Source organism: Myotis daubentonii, chromosome 5 (assembly GCF_963259705.1).
Source record: "Myotis daubentonii chromosome 5, mMyoDau2.1, whole genome shotgun sequence".
In the NCBI taxonomy this organism is placed as follows: domain Eukaryota; kingdom Metazoa; phylum Chordata; class Mammalia; order Chiroptera; family Vespertilionidae; genus Myotis; species Myotis daubentonii.
Window position 1 is genome coordinate 69,017,465 of NC_081844.1, and position 15,121 is coordinate 69,032,585.

The 15,121-nt window shown below is 39.5% G+C and overlaps 1 protein-coding gene across 2 annotated transcripts; it reads left to right on the forward strand.

The window, feature by feature from the left end:
- Positions 1–5: 5 nt before the first annotated feature.
- Positions 6–14,895, forward strand: PGRMC2 (progesterone receptor membrane component 2). 2 transcript variants are annotated; one of them, XM_059698049.1, is made up of 4 exons: positions 6–462; positions 11,686–11,841; positions 13,390–13,417; positions 13,540–14,895. In XM_059698049.1, the coding sequence occupies exons 1-4, from the start codon at positions 45–47 to the stop codon at positions 13,547–13,549; spliced, it is 612 nt and encodes a 203-aa protein (XP_059554032.1). In that variant the 5' UTR covers positions 6–44; the 3' UTR covers positions 13,550–14,895. The 2 variants fall into 2 exon arrangements, with proteins under 2 accessions (XP_059554032.1, XP_059554031.1); XM_059698048.1 differs by lacking the exon at positions 13,390–13,417.
- The last annotated feature ends 226 nt before the right edge of the window (positions 14,896–15,121 follow it).

Here is a 15,121-nt window from a genome sequence, read left to right on the forward strand (position 1 = left end):
CGGGCACGGGGCGGGGACGAGGAGGCAGGCGCTGGCGGGCAGTGATGGCGGCGGGTGATGGGGACGTGAAGCTAGGCACCCTGGGGAGTGGCAGTGAGAGCAGCAGCGAAGGCAGCAGCGGGAGCCCGGGCGGCGCGGGAGCGACAGCTGAAGGGGGCGGCTGGGCGGCAACGGCGTTGGCGCTTCTGACGGGGGGCGGGGAGATGCTGCTGAACGTGGCGCTGGTGGCGCTGGTGCTGCTGGGGGCCTACCGGCTGTGGGTGCGCTGGGGGCGGCGGGGTCTGGGCGCCGGGGCCGGGTCGGGCGAGGAGAGCCCCGCAGCCGCTCTGCCGCGCATGAAGAAGCGCGACTTCAGCTTGGAGCAGCTGCGCCAATACGACGGGTCCCGCACCCCGCGCATCCTGCTCGCGGTCAATGGGAAAGTCTTCGACGTGACCAAAGGCAGCAAGTTCTACGGCCCTGGTAAGGAGGAGCCGGAAGGGACGGGGAGGACCCCCTGCACCTCAAGCGCTACCCCCTTTAGAAGGGGAGGCCCAGGGCCCCGGGTCAGCTGGCGCAGCCTCGACCCAGCCTCCTCCAAGTCGGGACCTGCGCGCCTGGGCTGCCGCACCTGGGACAGCCCGCCCCGCGCACACCCCCAGCCGCGGGCACCTCCAGCTTGTCCCCTGAAGTCGGGGGCCCAGTGTGGCCCCAGGAAGCAGCTCTCAGCTTTCCGCGTAATCCCATCTCTTTTCTACTCCCAGCCTTTTCTGGGGCTGAATTTTTCAAAATCCTTTCGGTTGTCGCCAGGCACGCCTGACCCCTCACGCTCTCCGGAGCTGTCTGACTCCTGGGACGGGTGGGGGCAGCAGGCAAGGGGGGTTTGTAAAGGAGGGACCTAGCATTCTGGGCCCTGGAATTCACAGCTTCTCTCTCTTTACACTTTTTGCCACTGATCGCCCTTTCCCCACCACTACTCTCCATAAGGCCACGTTTTAGTACACGTAGTTCCAAGTCCCAACCCTGTAGCCTGTGAAATCCGGGCATATAAGCAACACCTCAGACTTTTTTTTTAAAAACCAGTGTTTGTATAGAGATGCTTTCCAAGATTAACAATGTATGTGGGATGAGGACAGACCAGAATGAAGATCTTAAGAAAGACTAACAAGGGTATTCGCCCAGAGTTTTGGGGGTGGAGCTCATCCACCCAGCAGGCATGTCAGTCTGATAGTTCGTTCTCTCTTTCCTTCTGTTTCTCTTTTTTCTTTTTTTGTAGTACGAAAGCAAGTATTCAGATACACGTTGATAATGACTTACTGTGTTTTCACAGAGAAAAAAACGTTAAAAAGCTACAAATTCATTATCCCTCATGCACCAGTCCTGCAAGTTAAACATATTTAGAACTTTGCTTGCAGAGAACGTGTGTGTAGGGTAGTTGGTGTAGAAACCCTTCTTTTATTGTGTGGTTATAGCTTACACTTCAGATTATGCCAGTAAGTTTCAGTTGGATCCTGTTGGTGTACCATGAAATTGAGCAACATTGTACATCCTGGCTGTGTGGTAATTAATTCTAAACTTCATAAAAAGTGACAATAAAAGTTTAGTAAGGAAATTAGAGACCTAGTGAGTTGAAAAAGAGTACATCCAAGCCTTGAAGTCAAGGAGGTTGGCAAGTCTTAAAGACTAGTTGGTTTCCTTTTTGATTCAGTCTGTTGGTGCATGGGATTTATTGACACCTGCTAATATATACTTATGATTTCAGTACCTCGTGGCTGGAAAAGAAGTGTTTTGGTGTGTTGTTTGTTAATTAGAATAGAGGTAAGAAATTGGAGATTTTCTGTATCAAACTATTTCTTGGTTGCTTGTTTTTGTGTGTATGTCTACATTCAGCCATACTAAGTCGCAGATAGCTTGTCGAGTATTTGCTTCTAGTTCTACGAATATGAAAAACAGCTGAAATGGTTAGTACTTTTTGTTATTTACTTAAGAGCATGTGAGACAAGAAAATAGGGCCAAAGTACAGTATTTAGATGCACAGACCAAATTAAATCGTCCTTAATTTTTTATTTTTTTTTTAGTGAAGATTTACACCGTATTTTGTACCTAAAGTTTTTTCCCCATTGATATTAAAATGTGTGTTCAGTGGTTAGAAATTGTGTGAAGGTTTAGATTTTTAATATGGAGCTTACCAAACTAAAAGATCTGCCTTTGTAGCCCCTTGTCTAAACTGACAGTGAAGCAAATTTTAGTGCAAATAAGCATATTTATCCTCACACATTATGCCTTGCCACTATCTGAAAATAGCTAAGAGGGACAGTCATAGACACAGTTTGGCAGCCTCCAGCGGCAAATGTTCTGCAACAGAAATTAAAAATTAAGATAAGAGTTATAGGTGTAATGTAGATAGCTTTTGTGTGACTTGAGCAGTGAGGGGACTCCTCAGATAACAACCTAGAAGTCAGTTTTAGGTTAGCTTCCACCAATTCCCAGCCTAAGAATGATAGACAGTTATTTTATTCCAGGTATTTATCAACAACCTAATAGAGATATTTGGAATATCTCTTATTCAATTATTATTGAAAGGAACCTTAAAGGTAGCTGGCTCATCTTATGGGCTTAGAATATGTAAAAGATGTGGCACTTTGCAAAAATTTTGGAGCCAAATTTCTATGTAACAGATACAAGTTCTGTTTTGGTTTAAATTTTTATTTTCATTCTCAAATCAATTAAACAGTTTTGTAGCAGAATAATTCAGAAGCAGTAATCCTTATCTGAGAATCTTAATAGCTTAAAAGAATGAGCTAAGGGTGCCAGAAAGCCTAGTTTTTATGCCATACCTAGGCAATATCTACTTCCATTTTATAATAATGGTTTTAGAGTTAAAGAATGTTTTCTTTTTTCTATGTTGAGGATATATTTTTGGTCATTTTTAAAGTTCAGATTCTTTTTAAATTAAATATTGACAATTTAGTGGATATGCTCATGTTGGCAAACAGTTGGCATTAACTACGTTTGTCAATATTAAACTTAGTAACAGTTCAAGCACTTGGCCAGCATGTGAAGAAAGTGGTCATGTGAGAAAATGAAATGTGGGAGAAGAAAGAAAACCAGATTTGTTAAGCACCTACTGTATCAGATCCGTTAATTTGTCATCTGCACAATGCCTCAGAGAGGTTAGTAGGTTTTCCTGTCCTTCAGGAGTCTGAGGTTTCAGTACTTTGGGTAAATTTGCTAGGCTCACACAGACATGATATTGAAATCCAGATATATTTCACCACAAAGGCTATCTACACTATTTTAGGTAAACTGCTTTTTGGAATAAACTTGTAGAGAATCTATCTTACTGCTGTTTTTTTATACCCTCTCCTAGTTCTCATAAGCATTTAAAGCCTCAAAGAAACACACTTTCATGGCTTTATGTTGCACTGTCCAATATGGTAGCCACAAGGCACATGTGGCTTTTAAAAATTAATTAGATTAAATGCAATTTTGAATTGAGTTCCTCACTCACACTAGCCACATTTCAGGTGCTCAGTAGCCACAGGGCTATCATATTGAAGAGTGAAATCCATAAGGTATTTCCATCTCTGAAGATATTCTCATTTTACAAATGTGGAAATAAACTCCAAGAAGTTTTGCCCACATACCTAGTAAATGGCAAAGCTAGAAATCAAATCCAGTGAACTGGCTTCACAAGCCATCCTCTCCCATTGTATCACAACATAATTTCACAGGTTTCCAGAGTCAATAGATTGGGAGGATTTTCAAACAATATAATTTTAAATAATTTAATATTACTGCAATGGAACTCTTCTAAAAACAATGTTTTTATTTTTTAGGATGGCAAGAGGTTTTACAATTTACCTTACTAATTGTTTATCCCACATTTCCGAAATGTAGGTATTTTGCTTCCCCCTTATTCCATGTAGAGTATTTTGATATATACCAACACTGTATTTTCTTCAACTTAACTTTTAAATTACACTGTGAAAAATAAAAATAAGTCGTACATAAGAAGTACCCAATGAAATGTCTAATATTTGGGAGGTTGGAGAAAAGAACACATGTGCCTTTTAAGTGAGTTTTTGGTTGGTTGGTTGGTTGGTTGGTGTGTTTTTTTTGAGCTTTATCTTCATCATGTTCACTTACAGACAGGCCCAACCTGACCTACTCCTTCATAGATGTGCTAATTGACACTACCTAGCACTCATCCCAGCTACTTGCTTCGCAGCCAACTGGGTTTGTTAAGGCTTAAAGTCCATTCACATCCATTATCTACCTGTAAGATAATAGGATCAGCTTAGTTTTCTGATGAATTTTAATAGTCTGCGCAAATGTATACGTACTAGTTTTTTTTCTACAGTGCCTATTTGGTTGGCACCCCTGAGGGAATTGTATTTATATTAAATACTATTGCAAAGTATAAAAGGATAGCTTAAAGCATGTATGAGGGCAGAAGATGCTATTAGAGCTGGAAGAGTCGATTTAGTAACATCTGGAGGTAGCCATTCACATTCTTTTAGTAGTTCTTTCAGTCTATGACATAGCCCACTCCAACCCCCACCCCATACCCATTATAGACGTCACTAAATAACTGCTGTACTCTTAGAACCTGCATCCTGTCTCAAGATTTTTAATACAGGATTTCAGCTCCATTTTTAAATACTAAGGAGTTGCCTGTACATTACAGTGCTACCTAGTTACTAGTTCTCAGATTTTACTTCAGCTTTGATTTGATTGGTATTACCTCATTGTTTCTTTTTCCATCCTTTTACTTTCAGCCAATCTGTGTTATGTTTTATTTTTCAGTTACAAATAACCAATAGCTGGATTTTTTTTCACTGAATCTATTATCAACACTATGTCTCTCTTTTTTTTAACTCTACGTCTCTTAACAGCTTAGTTTAATCACTATTTGTTTAGTCATTACTAGTTATTTAGATTTATTTTTGCCATTTTATTTACTTGTTTCTCTTTGTCATACTTTTTTTTTTAAATATATTTTATTGATTTTTATATTTTATTGATTTTTTTTTTACAGAGAGGAAGGGAGAAGTATAGAGAGTTAGAAACATCGATCAGTTGCCTCCTGCACACCCCCTACTGGGGATGTTGCCCGCAACCAAGGTACATGCCCTTGACCGGAATCGAACCTGGGACCTTTCAGTCTGCAGGCCAACGCTCTATCCACTGAGCCAAACCGGTTAGGGCTCTCATACTTTTCTTTGCCTCTTTTTTCCACCTTTTGCCCTTCTCAGATCAATTTTAAAAAATTATTTCACTTTTTCTCCTCTACTGATTTGAATGCATTCTATTTCTGTTCTTCGGTGATTTCCTTAAGTTTTTGGTAGAGACACTATTCTTCTGAACAAGATAAGAATTTTAGCTGAACATATTTATGTGAATTAGGAAAAAAATCTCTCTCTTTAAGACACTTAAGTGGCATTTGACAGAATATTTCTTAATAAATATACAAAACTACCATGTATACAAATGAAGTTGTGTAGTACACAGGCATATGCCATGGCCCTGGTTAGAAAGTTTTAACTCTGATCTCTCCCCAAGCCTATTTTCTTTTTTAATGTTTGTTGTTGTTTTTACTGATTTCAGTGGAAGGGAGAGGGAGAGAGAGAGAAACATCAAGGATGAGAGAGAATCATTGATTGGCTGCCTCCTGCATGTCCTATACTGGGGATCAACAATTCGGGCCATGTGTCCTGACTGGGAATCGAACAGTGACCTCCTGGTTCATATGTCAATGCTTAACCACTGAGCCATGGTGGTAGGGCTCAGTGTTACTGATATTAGACTCTTAGTTCCACTGTATTTTTTTAAACTTCACCTCCAAATTGGTTAAATTACTATTGCCTTTTTTCAATAGTCAATGTAGTTATTTTCTTTATTCACTGCTGTTTATTGCATCTTATTTCTTCAGGGTTCAGTTTTCTTTTTTTTTTTAAATATATTTTATTGATTTTTTATAGAGAGGAAGGGAGAGAGATAGAGAGTTAGAAACATCGATCAGCTGCCTCCTGCACATCTCCTACTGGGGATATGCCCGCAACCCGGGTACATGCCCTTGACCGGAATCGAACCCGGGACCTTTCAGTCCGCAGGCCGACGCTGTATCCACTGAGCCAAACCGGTTTCCGCTCAGTTTTCATTTTAATGAAGTACGTCCTATAGTTATTTCATTGCTAGGGGGAAAAAAAATCTGTTTCTATCTTCCCTCACTCTGGAATGATAGTATAATTGTAGATTATTATTGTACCTAAAATCTTAAGTGGTATTATGCCACTGTCTTCTGCTTCTCTTTAAGTTTACTTTTGTTTTGTTTTTCATTGCTTTAACATGTTTTTTCTCTTTGGTTGTATAGCAGGTCCTCAAAAAACTATTTTGTTCAACTTTGTTTTGTTATGACGTTGATGAGAAAAAAACTTGTGTGTGGAGTTTATGTATTCTCCCCATGTCTGCATGGGTTTTCTCTAGCGACTCTTGGTTTCCTCCTACATCCCAAAGATGTGCATGTTAGATGAATTGGGGTGTCTGCATTGTGCTGGTCTGAGTGAGTGTGGGTGTGAGTGGTCCTGTGATTAATTGGGGACAAGTCCAGGGTGGGTCTCTTCTTGCATAAGATCTGAGCTGCTGGCATAAGATCTGGCCAGCCTCATCCCTGAACTGGAAAACTTGGGTTGAAAAGAATTCTCTTGTTTTTACTCATCTTTCTTAAATTCCATATAGCTCATATTTATTTCAGTGTTTAATATTACAAGTGGTTTGAGTCTTTATTTAAAATTTCCGTGATGTTTTCCTGACCAAGGTCATAGGAACTTAACTCTTCCTTATTTCAGTTAACTTATGATAAAATTAGGTTTTTTTGTACATCATTTCACTTAGAGTCAGTTTCCAAGAACCTATCAACGACATTAAGTGAGAGCTTGCTATAGTTGAGATGTTTTCCCCTTTTGTGTTTTTGTGGTTTTTTTTTAATTGATTTTAGAGAGGGCAAAGGGAGGGGGAGAGGAGAGAAACAGGGAGACAGAGAAAGAGAAACATCGATTTGTTGTTCCAGTTATATATGTATTCGTTGGTTGATTCTTGTGTTTTGCCCTGAGGGGGGATCAAACCCACAACCTTGGCACAACTGGACAGAGCTCTAACCAACTGAGCTACAAGGCCTCCTTTTTGTTTTTGGAGTTCTCCTTCACTAGGATTTGTCCAGGCAGCAATTTTTTTTTCAGACTTTATTAAAAATCAGAAGATGTGTACCTTTCATTTATTGTAGAAAATGTGGACCCATTATTTTTTCAATTATTGCTTCTCCCAATCTCTTTAGTTCTTCCTCTGGAGCTCAGATACACATTATCTTTTCGTTCTTTCCATCATGTCCGGTAATCTTTCCTTATGATCTATCTCTTAATTTCTTAATAACGTTAAGCAAACATACTATTGTTCTTTAAACTGCTTCTATTATTCTTTGGATGCCAGTTCTCACATCTGTTAAATGTACTCACTCCTCCATGGTGTTCCTTTAGTTTATAATTTTCATTGCAAATTTACCTTCCGCAGTCAGTATATTTTTGTTTCTTGGGGTATTTTCTGTGATGTTCCATGAGCCCTAAGTTGTGGAAGTCTAACTGTAGAGTGATTTGAGGTATGTTTCAAAATAAGGCCTAGTGGAAAATAAAACAGAATTTTTTATTAGGTAATATATGCTCAAGACAACATTTAAAAGGTATATAGTGAAAAAATAAGTCTTCTTCCCACAACCCCACCCACCATATTCCGCTCCCTAGAAGTGAGGAACCAGTCTGAGTATTATTCTAGAGCAGTGGTGGAGAACCTTTTGAGCTCGGCCTGTCAGCATTTTGAAAAACCCTAACTTAACTCTGGTGCCATGTCATATATAGAAATTTTTTGATATTTGCAACCATAGTAAAACAAAGATTTATATTTTTTATATTTATTTTATATATTTAAATGCCATTTAACAAAGAAAAATCAACCAAAAAAATGAGTTCGCGTGTCACCTCTGACACGCATGTCATAGGTTCGCATCACTGTTCTAGAGTGTTCTCTGCAAGTGCAAGCATGTGGATTTGCACTTCCCCACACTAACTGTAACATACTATACAAACCTTTAACAATATTTTAATATCTTGGCAGCCTTTTATATCAGTATAAAGAGAGCCATCTCATTATTTTAAATATATGCATAATGAATATATTGTAACTTAACAGTCTACTATTTTTTTTAATGCTTTTCTTTAAATATTTTTATTGCTTTCAGAGAGGGAGAGAGAGAGAGAGAAACATCAATGATGAGAAACTCATGGATCGGCTGCCTCCTGCACGCCCACACTGGGGATCAAGCCTGCCACCTGGACATGTGCCCCAGCTGGGAATCAACCGTGACCTCCTGGTTCATAGGTTGATATTCAGCTGCTGAGCCATGCTGGTTGGGCTTAACAGTCTACTATTAGTGAACATTCAAATTGTTTTTAATCTTGTTATTGCATGGTGCTGCTATAAATGTTCCTGTACTGTCGTTTTATCCATGTGAGTAAAATTATAATTATCTATAAAACCAATTCCTAGAAGATTACTGATTTTTAAGGTATGGGCATTGCTAATTGGGTACTTATTCCTAAATTGCTCTACAGATAAGTTGGCCCAATGTAGACTTCCATGAAAATGCCTATTTTTCACCTCTTTGTAAAAAATGTAAGGGAGAGGGAAAGAGAGATAGAAACATCAATGATGAGAATCATTGGCTGCTTCCTGCATGCCCCCTACTGGGGCTTGAGCCCATAACCCAGACATGTGCCCTTGACTGGAATCCGGAATCAAAGCTGGGACCCTTCAGTCATATGGTAAACTTTTCAGACAATGAGTTTCTTACATTCTTTATGGTATAGTGCTTTCTATCATCCAAAGTAATGATCATAAATGTTTAGATTTTTGTCTATTTAAAATTTAGAATTCTTTAAAAGGTGCAAATGCTTTTCTGACTCATAACCTTTAATTTCCTAAATATTTCCAATGTGAATGTGGGTATAATCCTTATTCTGCTAATTTAAAAATCAAGGAATTCCAGTTTTTTCTACTGGTTTACTTCTCATTAGAAAATACTTTATTCAGTTAACTGGATGGGAGCTTTCTTACTGACCACTCTGTTTTTCAGTTAAGCCAGTAATTCTGGTTTTAAAATTATTTTCTCTAAATTACCTCTGTCCTGTATGGATAACTTTCAGTCTCAGGAAAGGTATTGTTTTTAATTACATATTTTGGAAATCTTATTTATTAGTATGTAATTCTTAAAACAACATTTTAAACAGAAAAGTCTGCAACCTAACATAAAGACGGAAAACTCTTGAAAGATTCTTTTAGAATTAAATTTTTCAATAGCCAGACCTTACCAATTATATGAAATAAAAATTTCTTCTCCATTCCCCAAAAATATTGCACTGTTAAGTGTTTGGTCTGTATTCTTCCTGGTGTTTTCATGCATATACAGAGTTTAAAGTGTGCATACATGTATATTCTTTAATCGAGTGAATCATAATCCTATATAATAAAAGCCTAATATGCAAATCAACTGAACAGCAGAACAACCAGTCGCTATGACACGTACTGACCATTAGGGGGCAGACACTCAACCCCAGGCCAGCCAGGGTGGGTGCCAGCGGGGGCCCTGCTGGTTGCCCACAGAGGGGGGCGGGGCCAGCAAGCAGGCAGGGCCAGCAAGCAGACGGCGCCAGGCTGGCCAAGGCAGGTGCCAGGGGCTCCCCCGCGCCCCCAATCACCCTACAGATTGGCCCTGATCGCTGGCCAGGCCTAGGGACCCTACCCATGTATGATTTCATGCATCGGGCCTCTACTCCTATATAATAAAGAACTGATATGCTAATTACCGAACAGCGGAGCGATCTTCTGGAGGACTGTCCGGATGACCTTCCAAACGAGGCCAGGACTGTGAAGGCCAAGGCAGCTGGGGCTGCGAGGTCTGGCCGAGGCAGCCACAGCTGCGAGGGCTGAACCCCTTCCACAAATTTTGTGCATCGGGCCTCTTGTATATATACTAGTAGCCCATCGCGTGATATCCCGTGCAGTAGGCCGCCCGACGCTTCTGCTGGAGCCGGCAGAAACCCCAGCGGAAACAAGCTGCCGGCGCCCATGGGAGGCAGAAGGGAGCCGCGCTGCTTCCGCGGGAGGTGGGCCCACCGTTTCCTCTCTGGGCCTGCACTCGGACGCAGAGGCTGCGGGCCAGCCCCCTGTCCCTGTCCACTCCGGCTCCAGGGGGCCAGCCCAAACCGGGGCGCGGTGACTCACCAGCCCCGCCTCCATCTCCGGCTCCGCTCTGGGCCTCACCTGCGCTCTGGGCCTCACCTGCGTGCACAACCTCCTCTTGTCTGGTTGTGATCCACTATGGCGTCCTGGCCTAATTTGCATATTTCCTGTTTATATATGTAGATGTTTACATATGTCTGTATGTTCTTCTGAATTTGGTTTTTCAGTTAATATATCATAGACTTCTATGTCTGTACATATAGTTACCTCATTCTCTTTGGTAGCTGTATATTACTCCATTCAATTAACATACTAATATTTATTTAACCAATTTCTTGATATAGAAAATTATGTTGTTTCAGTTTTATTAGTATGTGTTTTAAATAACTCCTTTTTTTTAAATCTATACTTAGGTGTAGATTTTGCTTACCATAAGTGAATCTGTGTTGTAAAGGGTCAAAAGCTAGTTTCTCCTTATTTGGAATTGCAACTAATTCATTTGGAAGAAAGGTATCATGTTCCTACTTCATGTCAGGCACTGTGCTAGGCATTGAGGATACAGGGATGAGTAAGATAGTTTTTGCTCTCAAGGACAAACTTTGGGAATGGCTCACTCCGTCAGCATATAAATCATGCCATTCCTCCTCAGAGAGGGTGGTTTCTAACTCCTTGGACAAAATGCTAATAATTTTGTGTCAATGAGAAGAATTGTTCTTTATAAAGTCACTGTTTCCAAAAGTCATGGTAAATGAAAACCATTATTTTCTTTAATAACTTTTCATAGTTCATATAGATAATAATGAGTATATAATGGTAATTGGGTGGTATTTATTTTGAAAACAGGTCATTTCTGATCAGACCATTTATTCAGCAGAGAGTTGTTGAACATCACACATGGGCTGGGCACTGAAGTAGTCAGTGAGGATACAAAGATGATTCAGTCTCCGTCCTCATAGAGTTTCAACCTACATTGGGTAGGAGAAAAAAAATGTTTTAGATCCACAGTCACTGAGTCTCTACATAGTACTTATCCAGTAGATGTTCTGTCAATTAATTTTAGATGCCACAATTAATTAATAGCAATCAGTAAAGCATCATTTGGAAGCCAACTAGCTTCCAAACCTAATTGCTGAAATAATCTATTCTCCCCCTAGCACAGCACTGTTTTCATCATTGAATACAAGTTTTGGGGTATATGAAATAATTGAAATTTAAGGTTTAAATTTTCAGTGAAAGGCTTTACTTTGGTCATAAGGCAGATTCTAAGAAATTTCTTCTCATCCTATCTAGTATCTGTGCATGTTTTGAAATTAAGGCTGTTACCAAATATGAGTCGTTATGAAGTTTCTTTTGACTTTTTCCTTTGAGACACTTTGTTAGGCTATCTAAATATAATTTCTTTTTCCCCCCCCGCAGCGGGTCCATATGGAATATTTGCTGGTAGGGATGCCTCCAGAGGACTGGCGACATTTTGCCTAGATAAAGATGCACTTAAAGATGAATATGATGATCTGTCAGATTTGAATGCTGTACAAATGGAAAGTGTCCGAGAATGGGAAATGCAGTTTAAAGGTACCTTTATTTTTTTGGGTTCTTTGGAAATACTCAGTCTTTGGCCAAAGAAAGTGAATGCTATTTCACATTCTTTAAGAGGCCAAGGATCCCATATGTTTTCATCACTATCATTATTTGATAGAGCAATATGATTGTTACACGTGATTTATAAAATCCATATTTAAAAATTGACTTGTTGCAAACTGTAAGTCTAACAAAAATTGTAATACCTTGAGTGGTATAAGGCTTGTTTATTAAGGCATAGTTTTAAAAAATATATAGGCGTATATTTAAAACTGAACTGATCATTAATGTTATAGAATAATTATAATTTATTCTAAATGATTTTTTTAATCTTACTATCGAACTATATAGGGAAAATGTCATTTCTCTTTATTATACCCTCGCGACATCAATTATTACCACCTATGTGACACTTTGGACCTATGTGACCTTTGGATCCTTCGGAACAGTTCTTCTAGCTTCTTGGCACTTGTACTGGTTCTAATGCATAAAGCAGTCCTATCTTATCCTCTTGGTTAGTGAGTTAATTCAATTAACATAGGTTCAAATTCCCAACCAAGAAATTACTGACCATGTATCAACTTGGACATAGTAATGTTCTACACGAAACACCTGGTGACATAAAAACAAGTAATGTAGCCCTAGCTATTTTGGCTCAGTGGGTAGAGCATCGACTTGTGGACTGAAGGGTCCCGGGTTCAATTCCAGTCAAGGTCATGTAAATCGGTTGCAGGCTCCTACTGGCCCTGGTCAGGGCAAGTGCAGGAGGCAACCAGTGGATGTGTTTCCCTCACATCGGTGTTTCTCTCTGTCTTTCCCTCTCTTCCACTCTCTCTAAAATCAATGGAAAAATATCCTTGGGTGAGGATTTAAAAAAAAAAAAAAAAAAAAAAAAAACAAGCAATGTAACAGATCTAAGAGGAGAATTTGATAGAAAAAAGAATAGTACATTTTTATTTCATCTCAGTTCTATATAAACCCTAATATATTTATAGATTTTAAATAATTTAGGAATTCCCTATGTTGCCAACTTGTTTCTTTATATTTTGGGCTATTAAGATTTAAAGAACTATTCTGAGAGCCACAGTGCACAATAGAGTCAGACCAGTTTAAGACTACATGTCTCTCTCCAGGCCTAACCCAAGAGCCTGGGATAAGTAGCTCCAAGATGGGTTCTGGACATACATATATATTTTTTTAAACTCTCTAAGTTAGTGCTTCTCAACCTTCTGGCCCTTTAAATACAGTTGCTCATGTTGTGACCCAAACCATAAAATTATTTTCGTTGCTACTTCATAACTGTATTGTTGCTACTGTTATAAATCGTAATGTAAATATCTGATATGCAGGATGGTCTTAGGCGACCCCTCTGAAAGGGTCGTTCGACCGCCAAAGGGGTCGCGACCCACAGGTTGAGAACCACTGCTATAAGTGCTTCTGATACAGTGTCCTTGATTACGAAGTGGTAGTATGGAGCACTCTCCTGCAAAGCACAATTCCCAAGCTTTATACGTTCCCTAATCCTGTTTTCTTTTATTCAAGCCTTACGTGAGTACAAAGACCAGCCAAGGTGAGCAGTAGGAAAAATTTAGCTTATTCCATATCATTCCAGAACAAGCAAGTGCCTTCCGTGCTGTACAATGGAATAGTGAAACATTTTATTGCTACTGATTTTCTTTTGATGTCTTTCAGAAAAATATGATTATGTAGGCAGACTGCTAAAACCAGGAGAAGAGCCTTCAGAATATACAGATGAAGAAGATACCAAGGACCACAATAAACAGGACTGAACTTTGTAAACAACTAAAGTCAGGGGCCTTCAGAACTGCGATTCCTACTCCCTTTCACAGAATGTCCAGCGTCTTTGGGTTTGGTTCACGTGCTGCAAAAAAACATTCAACAGATTGTGTACAAGCTAAATGAATCTCACTATGAAGTTTTGAAAACTAGACATTATTTATGCTGCCAAACTCATTTGTTACAGTTGTTTGTAATGTCAGTTGGGGCTTCATCATCCTGAAAAGGAGATAGGAATTATTTTTTTATAGAGCAAGAAAGTTACAAGGTTGCTTTTCTTATTTTTTAAAAAAATCAAAGACAACCAGATATGTATTTGCTACTTAAGTATACAAATCTCAAAAACAACAAGGGATTCCTATTTGCTGTGCTGTGCTTTTGTTTTGGTATTGAGGGAGGGAGGAGACCTGGGCAGGAGAAGGCTGGGTGCATATCAATTTGAGTAGTTTAGGCCAGCGGTCGCCAACCTTTCGGACCTCATGGACCACTGGTTGGCGAACGCTGCTCCAAAGATTTCCTTAAATCAGCGGTCGCCAACCTTTCGGACCTCACGGACCACCGGTTGGCCGCCGCTGGTTTAGGTTACTGAAACATGCAAATGTGAATTCCCAAACTTTTACTTTTGGGTTTTGTCAGGGAAAGGGGGAAAAAAACAAAACACCTTTATTAGTAGGAAATCTTTGCATATTAGGAGACAGGATTTCAGGTGGATTTTAAGTTAAAGTAACCCCAACAGTAAGATCATTTGAAACTAGTTTTCATCCCTTCCCTTCACCTAGATCAAATCAATATTACTTGTGCCTTATTTCACTTACATAGACTTGAATTATTTTTAGGGAAAGCCCCTATGTGAATTCAGAAGTCACTACAAGCAGCATTGAGACCGAAGTTGGAATCTTCTGTTGACTGCAAAACCTTAATGTCATTCTGTGTATATAGAATGTAAAAGGAATATTCAGTGTTACTGCCATATATGTTAATATACACAAACTTAATTAGCATTTTAATGGCCAAATGCATTCCCCCATGCTTTTTTCAAAAAAACTGAAAACCAAATCAACAACTCTATCCCCCAACAGCTCCCTAATTTTAGGACTCTGACCCTCATAGCTCACTAGTGTGGGTGCATGGGACTGAAGTATGGATGTCGTATGGGTGTGTCTTAATGTGTGAGAGCGCCTTGGGAGGGACTCTGCAGATATGTAAATACCAGTACTGTTTTAATAAAGCATGTAAAATAAACCAAAATAAGTGTGAGTTGGACTTTATATGCTAACTGTAAGCCAGTGCATTATGTGGTAGTCAAGATTGTGCATTTGATTCAAGATGAGGAAAAGTCTTGGAAATGAAAAAGCAAAGATTGGTTAACCAAGTTGTACACGTTGTACCACATTCACTGTAACTTTAGGAAGAAATTCCACTTTATGGAACACTCAAGAAATCTGAGATTATTCAGGTAAGAATTGATATATAAAAA